Below are 20088 nucleotides of genomic sequence, written 5' to 3' on the forward strand. Positions count from 1 at the left end.
TCGTTTCCCATCTTGAGTCTGTGTGCATGTTCTACCCTGCTTGGTGGGTTTTCTCCAGGTAATCCAGTTTTCTCCCACAGTCCAGAGAACCCAAATTGCTCATGGTGTGTGTGTGTGTGTGTGTGTGTGTGCCCTGCGATGAATTGGCACCATGTCCAGGGTATACCTTGCCTCGTGCCCAAGGTCACCCGGGGAAAGGCTTCAGATCAGAGCATCTAGTATTAACCGTTAATTGGACGCCGGGGTGCGTTTCTGATCGTATGCCATTTTGCAGTTACTCTAAAACATGGCTCGACCCAGTTGCTCATTGACCAAAAGGCCAAATTAGCCTCTTCATCTCGTCTTGCAGAAGTTTAAAAGAGATTTACTTTAAGCTATCTTATTACCACCAGATAGCATGAAGCACAAGCACACGCAAAACAGTGTAGCACCAGACAGGTTTAAAAATAACCGCAGTTGTCTAGTAAAGAGCGGAAGCTTAGAAAGCAGGATAAGCACTTATATACGTCCACGTGTCTTCATTGTTTCTGTTGGACACGATCCATTTTTCCTCCCATTTCCCGGTACTTTCCCAAAACTGGTTCGCTCTGGGAAAGAGTCAGGTTGAGGTTCTGAATTGCTAAAAGTCTCCTGGAACACGGAGAAGGAACTGTATGAACTTGCAGGCTCGGGATAGCGAGACGCCGATGGAGGTTTTGGCCTGGACTCCCATATTTACGAGTACAATAAGACATTGTGTCGTGCAACACGTGGATGTGTGGGACTTTTTTTGTTGTTGTTTTTTAGACTGTTATTAGTTTAATTCAGGTTTTGGCCTGAAAAACTGCGCGGTGTATTAGAGAGTCAAATTTGAGCATTATGTAATTTTGGGAAGCCAGAATTAGATGGTTGGATGAGTTCAGGGACTTGAGTGTCTCGTACATTGCAGTCCCTGAGAGGGCCTCAGTCTGGGCTGTTTGGCGCTAGAGAGACAGCGGTTTACACTTTTAATATGGAGCTATGTCTGTGTGTGTGTGTCTGCGTGCACACGTGCTCATGCACGCTCTTAGGACTAATAAAGCCCACCTGTGCAAGTTTGCCTGCTTCTAGGTTAAGCCTGAAACCCAAGAGAGGAGATTCCAACACACAACATCCTGTGCACCAATTAAAACGAACACACACACATGCACACTCTTCTCCCATCCTCCCTCCCTCCCTCTGTTCCTCTTACCCTTCCTCCCTCTCTCCTTTTCCCTCTATCTCTGTCTGTCATAGTTTCCAGCAGCCGGGGAAGGGGGAGGGTCGGGGTGACACAGAGTGTAACAGGACCACAGCGATCCATTCAGCCAGAGAAGTTCTGAGGGATTGCTTCCGCGCTTGTTTTCTTCTTTTCTTTTTTTTTTTCCTCCTGACGGTCATCCCTCCCCCCATGACCCTCCTCCAAAGGCCCCAGGTTGCCCTCATCTGCAGCGGGCTGGGCCACTTTCCTGGCTCCGCGTGTGTGGCTGGGGGGAGGGGAGGAGGTTGGTGTGCCATTGGGGGGGATTAGGGGGGGTTTCTGGCAGTGCCTTTGATCAGCAGCGCATAAACAAGAAGGGCTTGAAAATGGGTGGTGTGGGTGGGAGGGGGCGAACTGCTGAGTCAGACTCTTTCTGACGTACTTTATTTCTGTGTTTTGTTTTGGGGTTTTTTCTACATTCGCTCTCGGCCTCTCCCTTTCTCTGCCTCACTTTTTGTCTCTCCAGCTCATCATGGGACAGAAGTTATCTTAGCTTTTTAGCTCAAACCACTTCGCTACTCGGCGCTTTATGCACAAGTGACAGCGATGATTAATCGAGATGACGCTTGAGTAACCAAACGGTTATTGAACAACGCAATGTTATAGCTTCTCAGAGTGCGTTCTCCACCCTGTAGCTTATAGCTTCTCAGAGTGCGTTCTGAACAGTTGCAGGTTAAATTAAGATGGGCACTTTCTACCGAAGAAACGGCACACTAAGGAGTTCGACTCTTTTTAATTCCAGAAACTTTCAGCGAATTTTTTTTTTAAAAAACAGGAGTTTCAATTGGCCAATTATGGTTTAGCAATAAAAATACTTTCGATGTGCAATTAAATCAGCACTTGTGTTAAGATTTTTCTGTCCTGTAAGCGATCCTTAAATAAGCAGCTTGGCATAATTTCCACATGTTCACTTTGAAATTTGATATTTTGTTGATCCGTTTTCAAATACAAATCAAATCACACTTTTTTAGCATCACCCTTGGCTTGGTCATCAGGGACAATCTGATAATTGTGATTTATACCTATTCTCTCACTCAAACTCCTTTCCATAATTTTTTGGTTTAATTCTGTAAACCACCTTTGCCGACAATGAGCATTGTTTAAAAGCGTTATATAAATAAAAAAAACTAGTTTGAATGAAAAGTAATTTTTAAAATGATCTCAGTAAACTTTTACATGTTGATTGCTATAAAACTGGCGATTACCATAAACGCACCAGTTTTTGTAGCAAATGCGCCATGTGCAAGTTTACCACCACTTGTAATTTAGAATTTATGTCGAGTTGATGCAACCCCACCACCTACTGGACTGGAGTCTTGAAGCGGAAGATTGGCAGACGAGAAAAAAAAAAATAGCTTATTATGCAACATGATGTTTAAAGAAGAGGAACCATCACAAGTTACATCGGATTTGAATGTATTTTAGGTCATTTTAGTAGGTTAGATTATTAAGATTAATTATATATTATATATAAAATTTATGCGACCAATTGGAATTCAATAGAAAATAGCAACATCCAAAAACCAATAGAAACTACATAAGTGACATTTCTGGTTTTACCAAGATAAAATTGTGCTGGGTTTCCGGAGTTTGTGGTTTAAGTGCCATTTAGCAGATAACGAATGCAGTATTTGGAAACATCAGTGGTTGACACTGGATTACTGATCGAAAGGTCACAGGTTCAAACCCCAATTTGCCACAATTGGCCCCTTAAACACGGCCCTTAACCCTCAACTGCTTATATGTGAATATATATAATCTTTACATTTACGACAGTCCATTTATATGTAATAGATCTACAGTTATGTAATGTAGTATATATTTGGCGTATGTAGTGAAATATAAGAGCATCTGCCATAAGTGTAGTTAGTTTGGCTTACAGTCCTAATTGATTATCCAGATCTTGGTTTACATTATCTATGGCAAAACAAGATCAGTACCAATTCCTGGTAAGTATGTGACCAAGGATGTGCATGACAAAGCTAGAATAACAGAAATCTCACCATAACGTCACTATTTTTCAATGTCAGAGCTTCTCAATCGGACCTGAGAGGCGAGCACTGGAAGCGGGGGATCGCTTTGAATAGTGTTGGGCCTTTCGGGGTCGTAGCTCTGTCTGAGCCTTTGTCTGCCAGGTAAAAGCTTTGGAAAAGTGGCGCCAGATCATTCAATGGGCTGACACTTCAGTGTGGCAAAGCAGGCAGCAGGAGAAAGAACTGGCTGGGAAGAGCCCTAGGCATGACCCTGTCTGAATGAGACAGGCCCAGCCTGCCAGGGAGCCCTTTTCCTCGATTAGCCTTCCATCTTAATCGAGCAGCAAGTCCCTACAAAGCAATAATTAGAAATGCCTCCTCGCCACACAGGCCGAGCAAAGCGTTCTCCGTAGAGAAAAGATCTTGCACAAAGAAACGAAAATCCCAGCTTCATTATTTTGTCCTTAATGTTTTTGGATTTTGAAAAGGTCAGGATAAATATCAAGTCGGAAAAAGTCCTTATTTCGCCACTCACGATGAACACATTGCTTAACCTTTGAGTGTGGCAAACTGCAAGGCACCGCGCAAACCCGGCATGACCGAAAGGCACAAACCCGCTCCTGCTCTATACTGGCTTTGTTTAGGCGTTGAATAAACACAAGTGTGTGTGTTAGTACCGGAGTGTGTTTCATGGATGGTTTTTCCTTGAAAGGCGCTCTGGTTCTTTGTGTTACACTCAAGCGATCCTCCAGTTTGCTACTCATGAGCAGATCACATGTAATCCAGGCCAAAGTTGACTTCGCTCTACTGCTCGCTCCTCCTCCTCCTCATGCTCCTCCTGCTCCTCCTTTCTTTCTCTCACTGCTGCCCTACCAGACTGCAAACTCGGGTTTGCAAAATGAACTCCCAAAACACAACTATTTTTAGTCTCGGCAGACAAATGGACTCAAGTCGCCAGCACTCTGTCATCCAAGTTCAACTCGCTTTAGCTTGCACAGGACGCAAAGTCTGTAAATGTGTCGCATTTCACCAGTTAAACATGTTAAAGTCAAACTTTGCTCTGAGTATGTAGAACTGTTTTGAGTTGTTTCATTTTCTTTCCATTTCCTTTCAATTAAAAAAATGATCACAAGCAGTGAACACACACAGCAACATGATTCCGTTCAGACCGTGATGTCATTTCCAAGAAAAAGTGAAGTGTTTTTTCCATCAACTACCGTTTTAAAGAGAAATAACATGATGTCATCATTAAGGCACCAACCAAACAAATAGTCGGTAAAAGACTGGAACAGACGCTCGCTGCTTTTTTTTTCTTTTTCCCCCTTAAAGCAATGTTTTTTCATTTCTCTTCTTTACATTTTTTAGCAATACACCAGCAGTGGTTACTTAGCAGTCAGTAGCAGTGAGGAATTACTTCTAGCATATTGTTCATGTTGCATTTATTCGTGAGCACGTTCTACCTTTTTTTTTTTTTTTGCTTTGGTAAAATTAACATTACTGACTAAACTATTAAAATAAAATACAATGCAATTTATTGGTCTCCCATGTTGTGCTTTTTATTTTAGTTTTTTTGTACTGGCCAAAGCTTAAACTAGCCAATTACATTATTCCCTTCCAATGTGACCTCATATGAGGGAAAAGTCATTTATTATTAATTTTTTTTTTACCAATGCAGTTCTCTTATCGGGCATGACTTAAAAGCTCACAGCACTTTGCAAAGTAGCGACACTGGAAATTCCTTTCCTAAACATCTTCCTAAAGAGAGCTCTCTTTCAATAGTTATCTAGTTAGTTAGTTGATCCCCAAGGAAATACCAGACATCCAACAGCAATAAAGACAGTAAGACAAAGACAGGTTTGTAGATGTGATTGCAAAAATTATTAGTGCAATGCTAAAGAAAACAATATATATAATGTACTAAATAATATAAATAAAAGGAAATCGGTCTAATAATAGACTAATAATTTTAAATCTATATTTTTTAAAGGTATAAATGAAAAATATCCATTCACAAAAAGTGAAAGAGGGCGACAGGTGCAAGGGAAAACTCCCTGAGAGTTTAAATGAGGTTTAAATGAGTTTAATACTTGGCACAACTCTCAGAGCTGCTCCTAAAGAAAATTAATCAACACCTACTAACCAATCAGCTTTGGTAATTCAGCAACTACACAGCATACATGGATGTTGGCACACACTGTATTTGCAATAATGGTGTCAACTTCTGTACATCATTGGTAGAGAATGATTGTTTATTTTATTAAATTACGTTTTCTTCTCTCCCCGCAGCCACATTGACCAATCAACCACTTGGCAGGACCCCCGCAAAGCCATGCTCCAGATAACCCAGACGAACTCCGCCAGCCCCGTCCCCGTTCAACAGCAAAACCTCCTGAACCCAGCCTCAGGTCTGCACACACTTCACACACTCTCCTTACCCACTGTTACAAAAGCCCATGGCACACCCGAGCTGAAGCCGCGCACACGCATGTAAGCGGAAGCTTGATGTGCGACGTTGTGGGAGTGTGCCTGTTGCACATGCTGAGCTGATGTTTATCTGGAAGTCTGGAGGAGACTCGGGAGTCGTAAAACATGACCAGTCCTGCCCCACGTCAGCACACTGCTGCCTTCTCCACCTCTCCTACTGCTCACAAGCTCTTTGTAGTCTCCACCCTGTGTTTTAAAAATGTTCAGAGGTCACATAATCAGTCTGAATGCCTAAGCCCTTTAATTTTCACTTGCCTGTGTTTGTATGTAGTGATACGAAGCGTCACTGTTTTTGAAGTATTTTTGTTAAAAACATCCATTCCTTCTACACGTAGAGATCTTTTATCGCGTATTTATAATTGCCCAATCACGTCCTTTAGTCTGCTATCTCTGCTCTAATACACTTTCTAATATATTTTATGAAACCATTTATGCATAAATGGTCTCACGTAGCCAAATTAAGTTCAATTTTAGTGTAGAATTAATTAAATTGGTTTTATACTTAAAACTATTAAAGCCAAATAACCAACATGTCTTGATTAATCATTACACTTGGTCTAATGGAAAACAAATATGCAAATTTCTTTTTTGTTAAGTTCGCATATGTTAGGAATGGGAGGTAGATAAAACATAATGGGTAAATAAGGATCTGCAGTGGTTAGTGCGCTATATCTAACATAGCTGTTCTCTCTCAGGTCCTCTTCCTGATGGCTGGGAGCAGGCCATCACAGCAGATGGAGAGATCTACTACATCAACCACAAGAATAAAACCACGTCCTGGCTGGACCCACGACTCGACCCACACTATGGTGAGCTTCTATGGTCGTATTGCACCTCTGCATGTTTAGATATGAAAATAATACAGAAGGGACACCGATATTGCCAATTACTTTAACTGTCATTCTATATATGGTCAAGTGTTTATTTTATTTTATCCTGAATGGAATATCAGTTTTGTTTCACTACCAGATGTTACTGGGTCCGAAGCAGGATCATCCTACAATTTTATTTACGTTTATAGTGATCATCGTTGGGGTTTATTTATTTGTTTATTTTTTAGAATGTTAGTTTATTTAGAAGAATGTGTGTTTGGAGGAATAAGCTCTCTGTGTCGCTCCAGACTCTTTAAACAGGAGGGAAAAACTAATTTTGGGGAGGACTTGCCTCCAACCAATCGGAACAAGGAGCCATCTCAATCACGTTCCCAGTCATTTTTATAAATCTCCCTTTTTTTTGGAATATAATTTAGCCAGTATGCATGATTTTTAGGGTCCTGGCTTTGGAATAAATGCTGAAAATGTATATTCTCAGCATTTCTTCCAAAGCCATGACCCTGAAACTCGCACAAAATGTTGTTCTTTATGCAACACCACTTGAAAAAGCACTGCTCTACAGAATAGGTCAAACATTGTCTTTCAAGCAATGCACGAGTCACTAGTTTCGAAAGACAACCCACAATGACTATTGTGTTTTTAAGGTTAATGGATGGCCTTCAGTATGTAGAAGACTCATTGAGATTCTATCTGGTTAATGTTCTTATGTGTGTGTTTGTTTGTAGTGAAAGAGACAGTTTTCTGAAAATATTCCCACTTCCCGTGACTCACATTGAGGTTGGCCAAAACCGCTCCTAACTCAGGACCCAGCTATGTGTGCGTGTGTGTTTGTGCTCGCACACTCATTACTACACGCGCACATAGAGTTTATTGCTTTTGAATTGTGCATGTCGAAACTTTACTCTTTCCCGTTACAATAGTTTAGTATTGTTCTCCTTACATACTAATTAAACCAGACCAGATGTCTTTCGGTTTTACGTTAGTAAATTGTTGGTACATTGGGCAGCATTGGTGGTCTTAAAAATAACTGTCCTCTTTCCCCCCGTCCCTACCCTCCCACTCCTTCCCTCGCTCCTACTCTCGATAATCCTCTCCATCCGTATGGCTCACAAAGAGATGAAGGCTTTTTCTTATGTCACTTTGAGTTACTCACGCTTGGAATTGCTCTCCCTTCATTCTAAAAACGTTCCCTTATTTCTCTCTCACTTACTTTCATACATGGGAACGATCATCTCTTTGCCATGTAAAAAGTCTTTGTTGACGTTACAGAGATGGGTTTTCATGGAGGTGGTTTCACGGGAAAAGTGAAAAACGGTGTGTTCGTCTGCCACGTCTGAAACGTTTAGCCCTTTGAAGATTTACAAGTCCTGAATGTATGTGTCTGGTGGGCCCCAGAATTAGTTGTAGTGTCAGGGGAAGACAGTAGTGTGAGAGTGGGAAAGCACGAGAGAGCATAGACGTTCTTCACGGCAAATAACTGGATACCACTTCTCAGATGAAGAAGCATGTTGTAGTGCGGCATATACGTTCCTGCTACTTTACCACAGTAGCCTGTAAGCTAAAATTTGGACATGTATTTAAGCGGATATGTTCATATTGGTTATTCTATGCTTACAATTTAAGTCTGAGTCCTAATCTGAAGCTCCTGAGTGACTTAATAGTCTAAAAATAAGTAGATAAAATCTAAACTCAACTCTGTATCTTGCTTTAAATAGGCAAGTTAATTTGAAAACTGAATGTTTGACATGTTAGGATTAGTATATTTGCTCCAGAGGTTGTGTAAATGGTTAAAACAGAGTTTAGCTTGTGAGTTACCTCAGAATTTTGACTAGAGTCAGCATTTAAAAGTGAGTCAGCATTTTTAGCCAGCTTGCTAATGTTTGGTTTTCTTAAAACTAAGGTATACATATATATTTTTTTTACTTTTCCAAGTTAAAAAAGAGGGCAAATATTCAATGATAATGGCATGTGGGTCCAAGCAAAGCTTTAACTCTTCACTTTTGAGTTTATTTTAGTTAATTTTGTTAACTTAAGGGGCAAGAGTTGTGGTGTTTACTGTGCTGTAATTCCAAGTGGGGAAATCAGTCTGAAGGGGACACTCATACACACAGTGATTTATTTTGATCTTTTCCAATTTAAATATAAAGAAAAGAAAAAAAAACATGTAAATTAACTTTTTTAACTGCTGGAGGTTTTTATAATTCTTATTTATTTATCTTGTGTGTTTTTTTTATACGTGCCTCAGGCTCCTGAACACTGGCTGCCTCTCTGTAGCTAGTTACGCTAACATCCTGAGGTAAATCTACAGCCAAAATTTTGTGTAAAAATTTACATAATCTGTACAAATGTTATTAATCATAACCATCATTAATGTTGTTACTATTTCACAATTATATTTTGAGTGTCTAGTGTGACAGGGACTGTGTCTTGGTTAAATCTGAAAAATGAGTTTCCTTGTAGTTTGAGAGCTGGAAAGGTTAACTGAGTAGTACTTAGTGGGTGGGAACTGAATATACAAAATAATCGAATATGGAGTAAGATTACAGACGAAAAAAATAGTTAGATAAGTCACGGTAGACTGATCTACCACCACTAACCCACACCAGTTCCTTTTTGGTTATTGTTCTCTTCTGTTCTGTCTTTATTTTGTGTTTTTTTTTTTTTCTCTCTCTCTCTGTTTATCTCTTTTTCTTCCCTCTTTCTGCCTCTTGCCCTTCTCTCACTCGCTTTCTGTTTCTTTTCCTCCTCTCTCGCCCTCCCCTGCCAACCCCCCCCGAATGAGGCCCAGAGCAGGCAGGACGCTATTCTGCTGCACATGCAGACAGACTTGAGTCGGAGCCAGATCTCTTTATACTGCAGAACTGAACCTAATCTCTTCCAGGCCTTTTCACTCATAGAGACACAGAGAACGAGGGAGGGAGGCAGGGAGGAATACAAAGTGTGGAGGGGGCTGACTGAGGCAGGCCCACAGAGAGGGGGAAGGGAACAGAGAGAGGGAGAAGGCGAGAGAAAGAAAGGAAGAAAAGAAAAAGTTAGAAGGCCGACATGCGTCTACAGGAATCTCCAGAGTGGCTCCGAGCGGTGGAGGCGGAGCTTCACAAATTGGCCTGGACTTAGTGTTCCCAAATGGAGCCTTCATGTTTTTCACACTTTGTCTGTAAAGAGCACAAACAGGGAAGACACACAAGCAGACACGCACACTAGTTTTTTTTTTTCTTCTTCTCCGTGCCGCTAAAAGGCTATCAGGTTATCGACTGTTATTTTTTCCGCCTGCACTTCAGTGTAGGAGTTGGCACCTTGTCGCCTGGTGCTGAGTGATGTCACACTCTTATGGAGCTCTCATCTTTTCCAGTACCCTGCTATGAGCTAATCCTGACTCACACACACACAGGCTGCACGCTTGCCACAGGCCAGCAGTTCAGATCCACATGTGTGAATAGTTAACATTTGTGACTTCAGCATGATGCATTCACTATATGCACGCGAAAAGATCTGAAACATCTGAGGCTTTTTTTTTTTTTTTTTTGCACTAATATAATGTTTATAGAGTGTATAGTAGCCATCTTGATCTTGTTTTCAGGGAGAGGGAGAGAGTGGGGAGTTCTAGTAAGACAGAGGAGCTTGTCTTTCTCCCACTCTTTCTCCCACCGTTAAAACTTTATCAGCCTGGACGCTTTTTAAAGAACAAACGTGTTAACTGGACAGCCGGCAAATATTTGCAGAGGCTTCAAAGGGGCCGTGCCCTGTCGTGCTGCTTTAGAACGTTTCCGATAGTTTCCCAGCTTGCTCAGGGTCTTGCCTGCATTTAGATGATCCTGTTGGTGTTGGTAAAGGATGGGGGTCTGATAAGAGCTGCTGCAACGTGTTCCACATGAGCGTGAAAAAGACAAAAGGGCAGAAAGCTTTAGCCCTTATCTGTCTTGGTCTCTCTCTTGGTTTTATCTGTGATTTATGGAGTCTTTCTGACGCTGTCTAGATCAGTGTTTTCCATCCTTTTTTTTTCTTTTTTTTAAAACATGTATAGAAATAATCCCACATCACACTATTTAATACTTTTTAGTTCCAAAAATGTATCAGATGATTACAGGAAACGTTTTGGTCCCTATTAAGTTTTACTTTCATTTAGTTTGAGTTACGACTAAACCCCAAAATTGGATTTTTTTTTTTTTAAATAGTCAATTTTGGTCTAATAGATTGATCTAGATATTTCAGTCAACTTTAGGTCAAGTGCTAAAGTAAGATTTTTGTTCATCTAGTTAATCTGATTGTAAATACCTCTAATTTTGTGTTTAATCCTGCATGCTAGTGGTTTTTAGTATTAAAAGATTGTTTTTTTTTTAGCTGAAAAGTAAAAAAAAAAATTTGCATCTAAACCTGTTTGTCCTTGCATGAGAATAGTGTACACGTATGTTCCAATCAGACACTCCCAAATCACCAGCCACTCTTAACCATTGTGTATATTTGTGTTGTCTATGAGTCCGTCTTGTCAAGTTTCAACTTCAAAATGTCAATCACAGAAATTCACACAATGTGCCCGTTCCAGGGGGCAAGAAGCAACAGGTTTGAAAGTAACAGCTCATTAGCTGTGTTCCCTCCTGCTCTGGGAATTACTAACTCTGTATAGCTAGAGCACACTGTTCTGCTTCAATAGACCCATATCTATGTGAGATAAGGGTATGAAAGGACACACACACACACACACACACACACACACACACACACACACACACAATTTATCACCCCTGTAAGCACACCCACACTACGGCTGTACCACTAACAACATTCCCACACAGTAATACAGCCTCTGGCAAGGTGGGGGAGGGGGGAGGTGGGTGTGTGTGTGTGTGGCAAGGCTCCGATCTGATTCCCATGGAGAGAGGAGATCTGAGACTCATTCAAGCCTGAGCAAGTAAACACACACTGATTGAATGGTGACGAGGCCAGCCGGGGGGAGGGCGGGGCTCCCCTGCATGACAACGTCGGCATCGTCGCTTCTTTGTTTTCATTGGTGGCTTGGACGCATAAGTAAACAGCGATCCTCAACGGTTTGATTACAGTATCACCTCCCACAACCGGCGCCATTTGTTTCAGCTATTTGTGGTCTCTGCAATACGCATGACCTCATTCACATGCAGGTCCCAATGTTTACGTCTCTGAGAATTGTTAAAAAGCACAAGGAATCCCGCAGACACATTGACTGCAGACATTTACATTATGATTGCAGGTAGATCCGCGATAGCTATTGACATCAACACCTGGGTTGTCGGCTGTATTGTGAGTAAATGCCTGACCAAAAAGTCGAGTCGAGGGTCAAATTATTGCGCTGTATAAAGCAGAAAAAAACAACTAAGTACATTTGAAATTATAAGGACTGGGTTAAGAAGCCTTGAACATACCAAAACCTGGAAGATAGTGTTGAACCATAAAGAAATGTGGTTAAGGGGGGGAAAAAAATCATAATTGGAGATCAGTTAAAAAACAAACATAGCTGTGTTTAATAGTGAAAGTAAAATGATTTCCACACACACAGTGTAATGAGAACTCGTGTTTCAACTAGGATTGGGAATGAACAGTTGACAAAACCAGTAAGACAAGTCAGAAAAAGTCTAGGATTTGCTACAGAGCATAAAGATTGGAGGTGCGTCTGGGTACGAAGGGAAGCACATGAAGCATCATGCATAGTGACCACTGTACAAGCAAACCTAATCCAGGACTAAAATTGTGAAAGTGGTTCTGTGTGAGCATGAGGAATAATCATCACACATGAACTGTCCACCACATTGTGTACTGTAACCAGAGCTAAAGGTGACTAAATGAAATCATAGACTGTGTATTTTTATTTTATTTGGCTTGCCAGTGTATAGTGGGGTGCATTTTTGAAAGCTTTTGTTTTAAGTATTCTTAGGGATTAATATTACATATTAATCCTACCCTTCTGTATTACGGTAATCAACTCAACAAGAATAAGAATGTGAGGAAGTGCCATAAAGTTTTCTTGTTTTTTTTGGTTCAGCAGTAGCTTTAAGTAATAATTTTGTTAATGGGAGGACAATCGGACAAGGTGGAGGTTTAGGTGTTTAATTGTTGAAGCAGAAGTTCAAAAGTGCAAATCTCTTTCTTTTCTGCCTTTCTGTATGCAGCTCTAAACCAGCCGCGAATTACCCAGAGTGCTCCGGTAAAGCCAGGCACCCAGCTCCCCTCCAGCCCTCCGAACTTGGCCGTCATGGGAGGGAGACTGCAGCAACTGCAGCTGGAAAAAGAGAGACTGAGGCTTAAACACCAGGAGCTGCACCGCCCAAGACCACAGGTCTGACACGCATGCGTGCCCCTGCACACACACGCACATCTTCAGCACCAAATTGAGCACGAGGCAAGATATCACTTGAACAATGTTGGTCTCCATCAACACAACCTGTTGCCATTGATTTCGAAGAATGAGTGGCAGAAGAATTAGAGAACACATTGATGAATTACAGTGCATCGTCACTGGGGTTGAGTTAAACTCTTAACAAAAACTAACGCTGATGCCTGATGGACCAGCAAGTAGGAGACGTACAGTAGTGCAGATCAAGAGGAGAGACTAAAGATTCTGCAATTTTAACTCCACTTTCAATCTTTTTGGTTGAACAGAGGAAAAAATATATCTTTTTTTATTTTATTTTAAATTGATGTTGCTTGTGTGCTGACCAGATTCTTACTTTGGGGTTGAGATTTTGTTTTATTTGATAATATTTGCAAATTAAATATCACTTTGTTTTATGAACATTGAACATTATATTCTGTCTGCAGGTTTTTTAAGACTTAAAATACTCTTAAATGTGCACATATTCTTAAAGTTGTAAATAGAAACTCTTAATTTTTAATGTTATATTTTTAAATATATATATATTATTATATATAATATTGCAATGATAAACTTAATAGGAAGTAACCGAAACATTGATATTAAACCAGAAACAGGCTTAAAATGCATTTTCTGACTAATGTAATGCCAAAAACTTCTGTTTAAATAGTAATACATGTATGATATACATCTTTTTAAATAAAACTTTAAATTTAAGCTTTGTCATAATTGAGGCTTCATGAAATTTGCATATGATTATGTAATGCACTCTAAATCACTCGCTCTTCTCATTCGCTTTGGTCCAGGATTTACGTGTGTGTTTTTTGGGGGTGACTGAGCGAGGTCAGGGATCGGAAGAAGAGGAGGAGACTTGATAGAGTAGAGGGCCAGACGGGCCGAGGAGCTCGGAGCCGGGAGAGTCGAAGGGGGGCAGCTTTGGAATGTAAACAGAGTGTTGACTCAGCTCTGCGAAAGTCACACACACAAACTAAACAAACCGAGCTCTTTAGCCCGAAGCAAATCCTCGATGAAGTCAACCCAAACCCGATGCTGTCAAACACGGCGTGAGATTTCGCACTCGATAAAACACGTGACCGTATCTCAGAAGCATTATTCAAGACTTTCTAGTATAACAAGTCAAACCGACGAAACTCTTTTGTTTCCTGTATCTCTGATTTCTTATTTGTGTTAACGTATTTTCAATCAGAGGAAGTGTGCAATAAAAAAAAGGATGTGACCCTGTGCCCTACCCTAGACTTAATAATACGCAATAAACCCACACCTTAGCAGCGTGCAGTTAACCACCCAGTTGGGCCGAGGCCATAAAATCACAGAGTACGCTTACAGAAAGTGACTTTCACAATCTTTTGACAAATGAAAACCAGATCTGTAGCTTGTGACACGTCGCCTGGGATGGGCATCATAATATCATTCATCAGGGTAGTAGAGGAAACGGCTAGAGGCAAGAAAAAAAACTGAAGGAGTGGTGTTTTTTTTAATTTATTTTATTTTTTTATGCCATTCTGTGTCTACATGCCTGCCATGGCAAAACCTGTATTTTTTTGTCGGATAAAAAAACAAAAACTGATCCGAAGAGCTTGTAGCTTTGATTTGATGACAAGTTCGGATCACATCTGCAACAGTTCAACATTAAAAAGGAGGACCTGTCTTACTAAATTATAGCACGCACACACACACATGCCATTTTCACAGCAGGCAAAATGATTGTGTATGGTCTCGTCAACTTAGTCATTGTGTGTATATATCTGTGTGTGTGTGTGTGTGAGAGTAGGAGCTGGCTTTGAGGAATCAGCTGCCCACCAGCATGGAGCAGGACAGCGGCACTCAGAACCCGGTGTCGTCCCCTGGCATGGGGCAGGACGGCCGCAGCATGACCACCAACAGCTCGGACCCCTTCCTCAACAGGTCAGCATTAATGCAGACACGAGAAATGTAGGACCACAGACGACTTAATAGTTGCTCATTTAATAGTGGCTGTAAAATAAGTATTTAAAAAAAAAATTTCTGGCTCGTCTTTTCTCGCAACCCAGTATGACTCAATAGAGGTTAACAAACTGATGAGGTTCCTATGTGACAAAGTGGAACAGCACCACAAACAACAGAAGTGCACCATCCAGTGGCCATTAGGAGAATAATCACCAAGTGTTTTTAGACATTTGGAAATTTTGAAATGCAAATTTGTGACAAATGCTAAACAGAATTTAGCAAGCTTTTGTCACAAGTTACAAAGGTTAAGGGGAAAATAGTTATGGTTAAGGGGAAGATTCTCTTGGATGACCATAGAGTTCCATTTGTATGTGTACATTTTTAATCCCTTTTCCCCAATTATGTAGTTGTTACGAGAAGACTTTGTATTCCATACTGGGAATTAATTAGTTACAATACACTGTGTGTGGACGCATCTGTTTGTCTGTGTAATTCTGTAAGTGTGTATCTTGGTGTGTAGGTGTCTGTGTGTCTGCGCATTTCCTGTTTGTGCATCTCTCCATCCATCCATCCCCAGTGTGTGTATCTGTGTCAGCCTTTTTGCCTCCTCTGTTTGAGTATATTTGCATGACTTGTGTCTGTCTGTCTGTCTGAGTGTGTGTGTGAGAGAGAGAGAGAGAAGCTTGTGAACAGGCAGAGCTGCCCGTGAGAACATGTGGTCTTAGCTTTAGACAGCCCCTCCCCCCTCTCACTCTCACACACACATACTGGTATTCACAAAGACCGCATTCATCACACTCATCCACCACATACACACACACACACACACACACACACACACACACACACACACACACACACACACACACCTCTCACTCTCTTCATTAGTGTAAGCCTGCTGTATTTGCTCTCACACTGTACCCCTGCACACGGGCCTCTGTTTATGGAGAGGTGTGATTTTCCCAGCTTCAATCTCAGTGCTGTGACCTGTTCCAGCTCCTGATGATTTTCCTGTTAGGAGTTATATTTATAATGTGGCAGTGGATGTGACGGAGTATTTATTTTTTTTTTTTAGTCTAGGGAAAATAAGCTCATTTATAACTGCATTTACATTCATAGGGATAATAATTCAGAAGTGCACAAAAACTATTATTTTTTTACATAAGTTGGAGCACACAAACATTCGTTTCGTATTATTTATGCTAAATCATAACCTGCTTCCAATGAAAATATAAGAGCAGTTTTCCAGGACTGCAGTCAAAAAGAAAAGGGGAAAAAGGTTTTTATTAATTATTCATAAACAGTCAATTTCTAATCATATAAATTTTAAATAATTGTTTAACTACAGACTATTTTCTCTCTCTCTCTCTCTCTCTCTCTTTGCAGTGGGACGTATCACTCCAGAGATGAAAGCACAGACAGCGGTCTGAGCATGAGCAGCTACAGCGTCCCACGCACTCCAGACGATTTTCTGAACAGCGTAGATGAAATGGAGACAAGTACGATGCTTTTGAAATCTTCTCACACCCCATGGCCTAAATTATACATTTAGATTTGGGCATTTGGCAGACGCTCTTATCTAGAGCGACTTACATTTTTATCTCATTACACATCTGAGCAGTTGAGGGTTAAGGGCCTTGCTCAAGGGCCCAACAGTGGCAACTTAGTGGTTGTGGGGTTTGAACCTGGGATCTTCCGAACCGTAGTCCAATGCCTTAACCACTGAGCTACCCCAATTATAAATACCTAGTGTACAATTTAATTAGTAACACTGTACAAGTCAGTCGGCGCTCAGTGTAATGATGTCCTTTCAGTCATAAGGAAGTCTTTCATTAGTCATTCACCAGCACATTTGAGAGAAATGTTTAATATTCCTGATCTGTTTTCGTTTCCGTCATCACTGAGGCCCTTTACAGCGTCTGCACAAAAGACCAGAGCTGACTAAAGCCCTATTCAGATCGGATTAGTTTTACACATGGTGATGGCGTAACTTAATCATTACCAGAGTACGTCTGGGATTTTTGTCCCGTCTGAATAAATTACCAGGGTAATATTTTTACAGACAGCACATGTACGTGTCTGGAAAGATTGTGCCGTATTTTACTTTCTGTAAAATGACCAGTAGAAATAACCCGAGGTAATGTATCCTGTCACAATCTTTAGTACAAAGAAACCCTAGGGAGCGGCCACGCTTTTGTTTAGTCTATGGCTGAAATGAAAATAAAACCATTAAAATGCACAACAATAAATGATCAATATATAAAAGAAAATGACTTGAAATAAAAAAAAAATGATACGGAACGATTATTGTGGTTAAAACTTTTACTGCGTCAACCGTTCGTTCCTCATGAAGACCCTATGAATCTCTGTGATTAGAAACACACAGTTTACATCAAAATCTAGTCTGATATACTTTTTTTTTTTTTTTTTTTAATAATTAAATAAATCACCGTTTCTCAACCTAGTCTTTGTCCTCTTGCACCCCAGGCGACTCCCTCGGCCCGGCATCCTTGGCGACCCAGCCGAGCCGTTTCCCAAACTACCTGGATGAAATCCCAGGCACCGATGTGGACTTGGGCACCCTGGAAGGCGAGAGCATGGCAGTGGAGGGCGAGGAGCTGATGCCGAGCCTGCAGGAGGCGCTGAGCTCCGACATTTTAAACGACATGGAGTCCGTGCTGGCTGCGACCAAAATCGACAAAGAGAGCTTCCTGACCTGGCTATAGATCAGCTTTAAGGCCTGCGCTCTCTTCACACAGAACTGCTGCCTAGGCCAATCTGTGAAGGATGTGTAGATGCTTTGAGGTTCCTTCTTCCTAATTTTTTTTTTTTTTTTTTTTTTTTAAAGACATTTCACTTTCTTAGACTTTTGATTGCGTCCCCCCTCCCCTCCACACACACTTTAAGCATTAATCACGGCTGGACTGGTTTCACTGGGGGCTTTTTATTCCCCTTAATATAAACCACACATGGCTGAACTGGTTTTAAAATCAGATTTAACTTTTATTTTTCATATCCCGTCCCAGTACTTTTTTCTTTTTTTTTTCTTCCATGTCTGCATCCTCAAGGCTGGCCCATGAACAGACACTTATTCACCCAGATACACCCTCTCCTCGTATATACAAAATGTATAAGGCTTTGACAAAAATCTTGAACCCTCATCATTCTCGTATCTGACCTCATCTTTCCCTTCCTTTTGTTCACTACAAGCCTGGCAAACCAAAAAACACTTACGAGGGCTGCTTGCGTGTGTGCGCAAGGAAGATCACGAGGGTCGAACCTGTTGCTTTAGAAAGGCGGATCGCCCTGCTCGGCTGTGCCAGCATCTCGAACCCTGATCGATTCAAGTGCCTTCGGTTTCATCTCTTAGCGCAGCGAATAAAACACTACTTTTGAACGCTATATATATTTTCAAAACAATTCTGACCACACACTTTCTATTTACAGTTTTCATTAATCGAAATTGTCTTTTAAAGTTTATATGAAAAATGCATTTTTTTTTTTTGTTTGTTTGTTTTTTTTTCATCAACCCTAGCCTCAGTCTCATTTTAGACTGTTTATATATATATATATATATATATATATATATATATATATATATATATATATAAAATTATGATAGATCAAATTCTTTTCTTATGGTTTCTTAGCTAACCTGGTTGCCTTCCAGCATGCTGCCACTGTTTAATCATCGCAGAGTAGATGATTGCAGAACCAATTCTCGCTATTACTTAGTTATCAGCGGAAATATGATCAGGCTAGATTTCAGAGAGCTGTTTTTTGTATTTTAATATGTAGGTTTTTAATCATTATTAATGTTTTATTCAGTGACCGTATCGTTCAAAAGCGAGAAGCAGGTTGCCAGAGGAACCTGTCTTGATGACAAGTTCAGGATGAGGATGGGTGTAGATGTGATCGGAAGTGATTAAAGTGAAGGATTTGCCAAGTGTTAAGCTGGATAAATTAGCACGTCTCGAGGGTTTGCGGTTTAAAGCGGAGGCGGGTAGCTGGGAACGGGTTCGGTAATCATGATTAAGAGCGATAAAGTTGTAGAGTTTTAACGGAAACAATCAGCGTACATAACTAGAAAGGATTTTTTAAATTGTTATTATTATTATTTTGCTTTTGACGAGGCTTCCAAAGAGTTTGAGTTTTTACTTTTTTTTTAAGGAAAATTTTTTTTAATAATTTATCCTATTCTTTGTGTGTATACATGTAGCATAAGCTAATGAGAGAAATGTCCAGCTGATGGTTAGTCAGTGGATATGTGATGACTGTCACGAAATCTCCCATACTAGACACTCGATGAACAAGTTACCAAGAGCAGCCTTGATGTCAGTCGTTTACATTATTGTATAGCGAAAGAACACTACAGACGTAGATGCTTTATATGAGATGCGTATCTTAAGATGTTTACAAGATTATTACCCCCCACACACAGATACACACTACTCAAAGATGATAATTATATGTGATTTTTTTTTTTTTTATTTTGTTGTAAACAAACTACAGTTGATTTGTCCTCTTATGTCCTCCTTCACGAGTCAACACGAACAAGGAATGTGCTGATAACGGCTCATATAGCATATTGCAATATTCAGATACACGATGATCAAAACGTCACTTCCACGGCATTCCATTTCCGAGGCAGCTGCCAAAGAAGCCAACGCTTTTTAGGAGGTGTGTGTAGAATTTTTAATTGAATTATAAACAAACAGAAAAATCAGAGTGTCAGATATCATGATGAAATGTAAAAAAATATTGACACGAAAATTTTAATTCAGAAAATGCCTCACAAGAACAAAGATCGAATCCGATGAGCCGCTATGACCTGAGCAAATGGAAAATACAAAGACCTGAGTAGGTTTGTTTAGAGTAGTGTTTTTTTTTTTTATTATAATTATTTTATTTTAACAGAAGTATGGTGTTGATGGACACTAGTTTAAACAAACAGTGTTGGAGATAGCAATGCAAAACAAAAAAGAACAAAAATCATTTTTATAAACTGTTGGTACAGTGCTGGTATTGCATGTTTAACAGAACATTGCTTAAAAATGTGTGTCACTTAAACATGAATTTATATGTAGTTAGTGTGCAACTCTTAAATACGTATATAATAACTTTTTTTTTTGTAGCGGTAGTACTAATCACTCAAGTTAAAAGATTGGTATTTAGATATTTCTAAATGCACACACAATGAATTTATATCCATTTATTATGATCTGTTTTTTGTTTTTTTTCTTTTGTTTT

At 40.2% G+C, this 20088-nt stretch overlaps 1 protein-coding gene across 1 annotated transcript in view; it reads left to right on the top strand.

Annotated features, from left to right (window-relative positions):
- Positions 1–19316, top strand: part of yap1 (Yes1 associated transcriptional regulator) — a 32338-nt gene extending 13022 nt beyond the window's left edge. The window contains exons 3-8 of the mRNA XM_053500671.1: positions 5518–5636; positions 6411–6524; positions 12689–12855; positions 14684–14817; positions 16225–16337; positions 17326–19316. Coding sequence (XP_053356646.1) covers positions 5518–5636; positions 6411–6524; positions 12689–12855; positions 14684–14817; positions 16225–16337; positions 17326–17564 — 886 coding nt within the window. The 3' untranslated portion in view covers positions 17565–19316. The remainder of the gene's footprint in view (positions 1–5517; positions 5637–6410; positions 6525–12688; positions 12856–14683; positions 14818–16224; positions 16338–17325) is intronic.
- Positions 19317–20088: the final 772 nt, after the last annotated feature.

The sequence above is a fragment of the Clarias gariepinus genome, chromosome 7, assembly GCF_024256425.1.
Source record: "Clarias gariepinus isolate MV-2021 ecotype Netherlands chromosome 7, CGAR_prim_01v2, whole genome shotgun sequence".
Classification (NCBI taxonomy): domain Eukaryota; kingdom Metazoa; phylum Chordata; class Actinopteri; order Siluriformes; family Clariidae; genus Clarias; species Clarias gariepinus.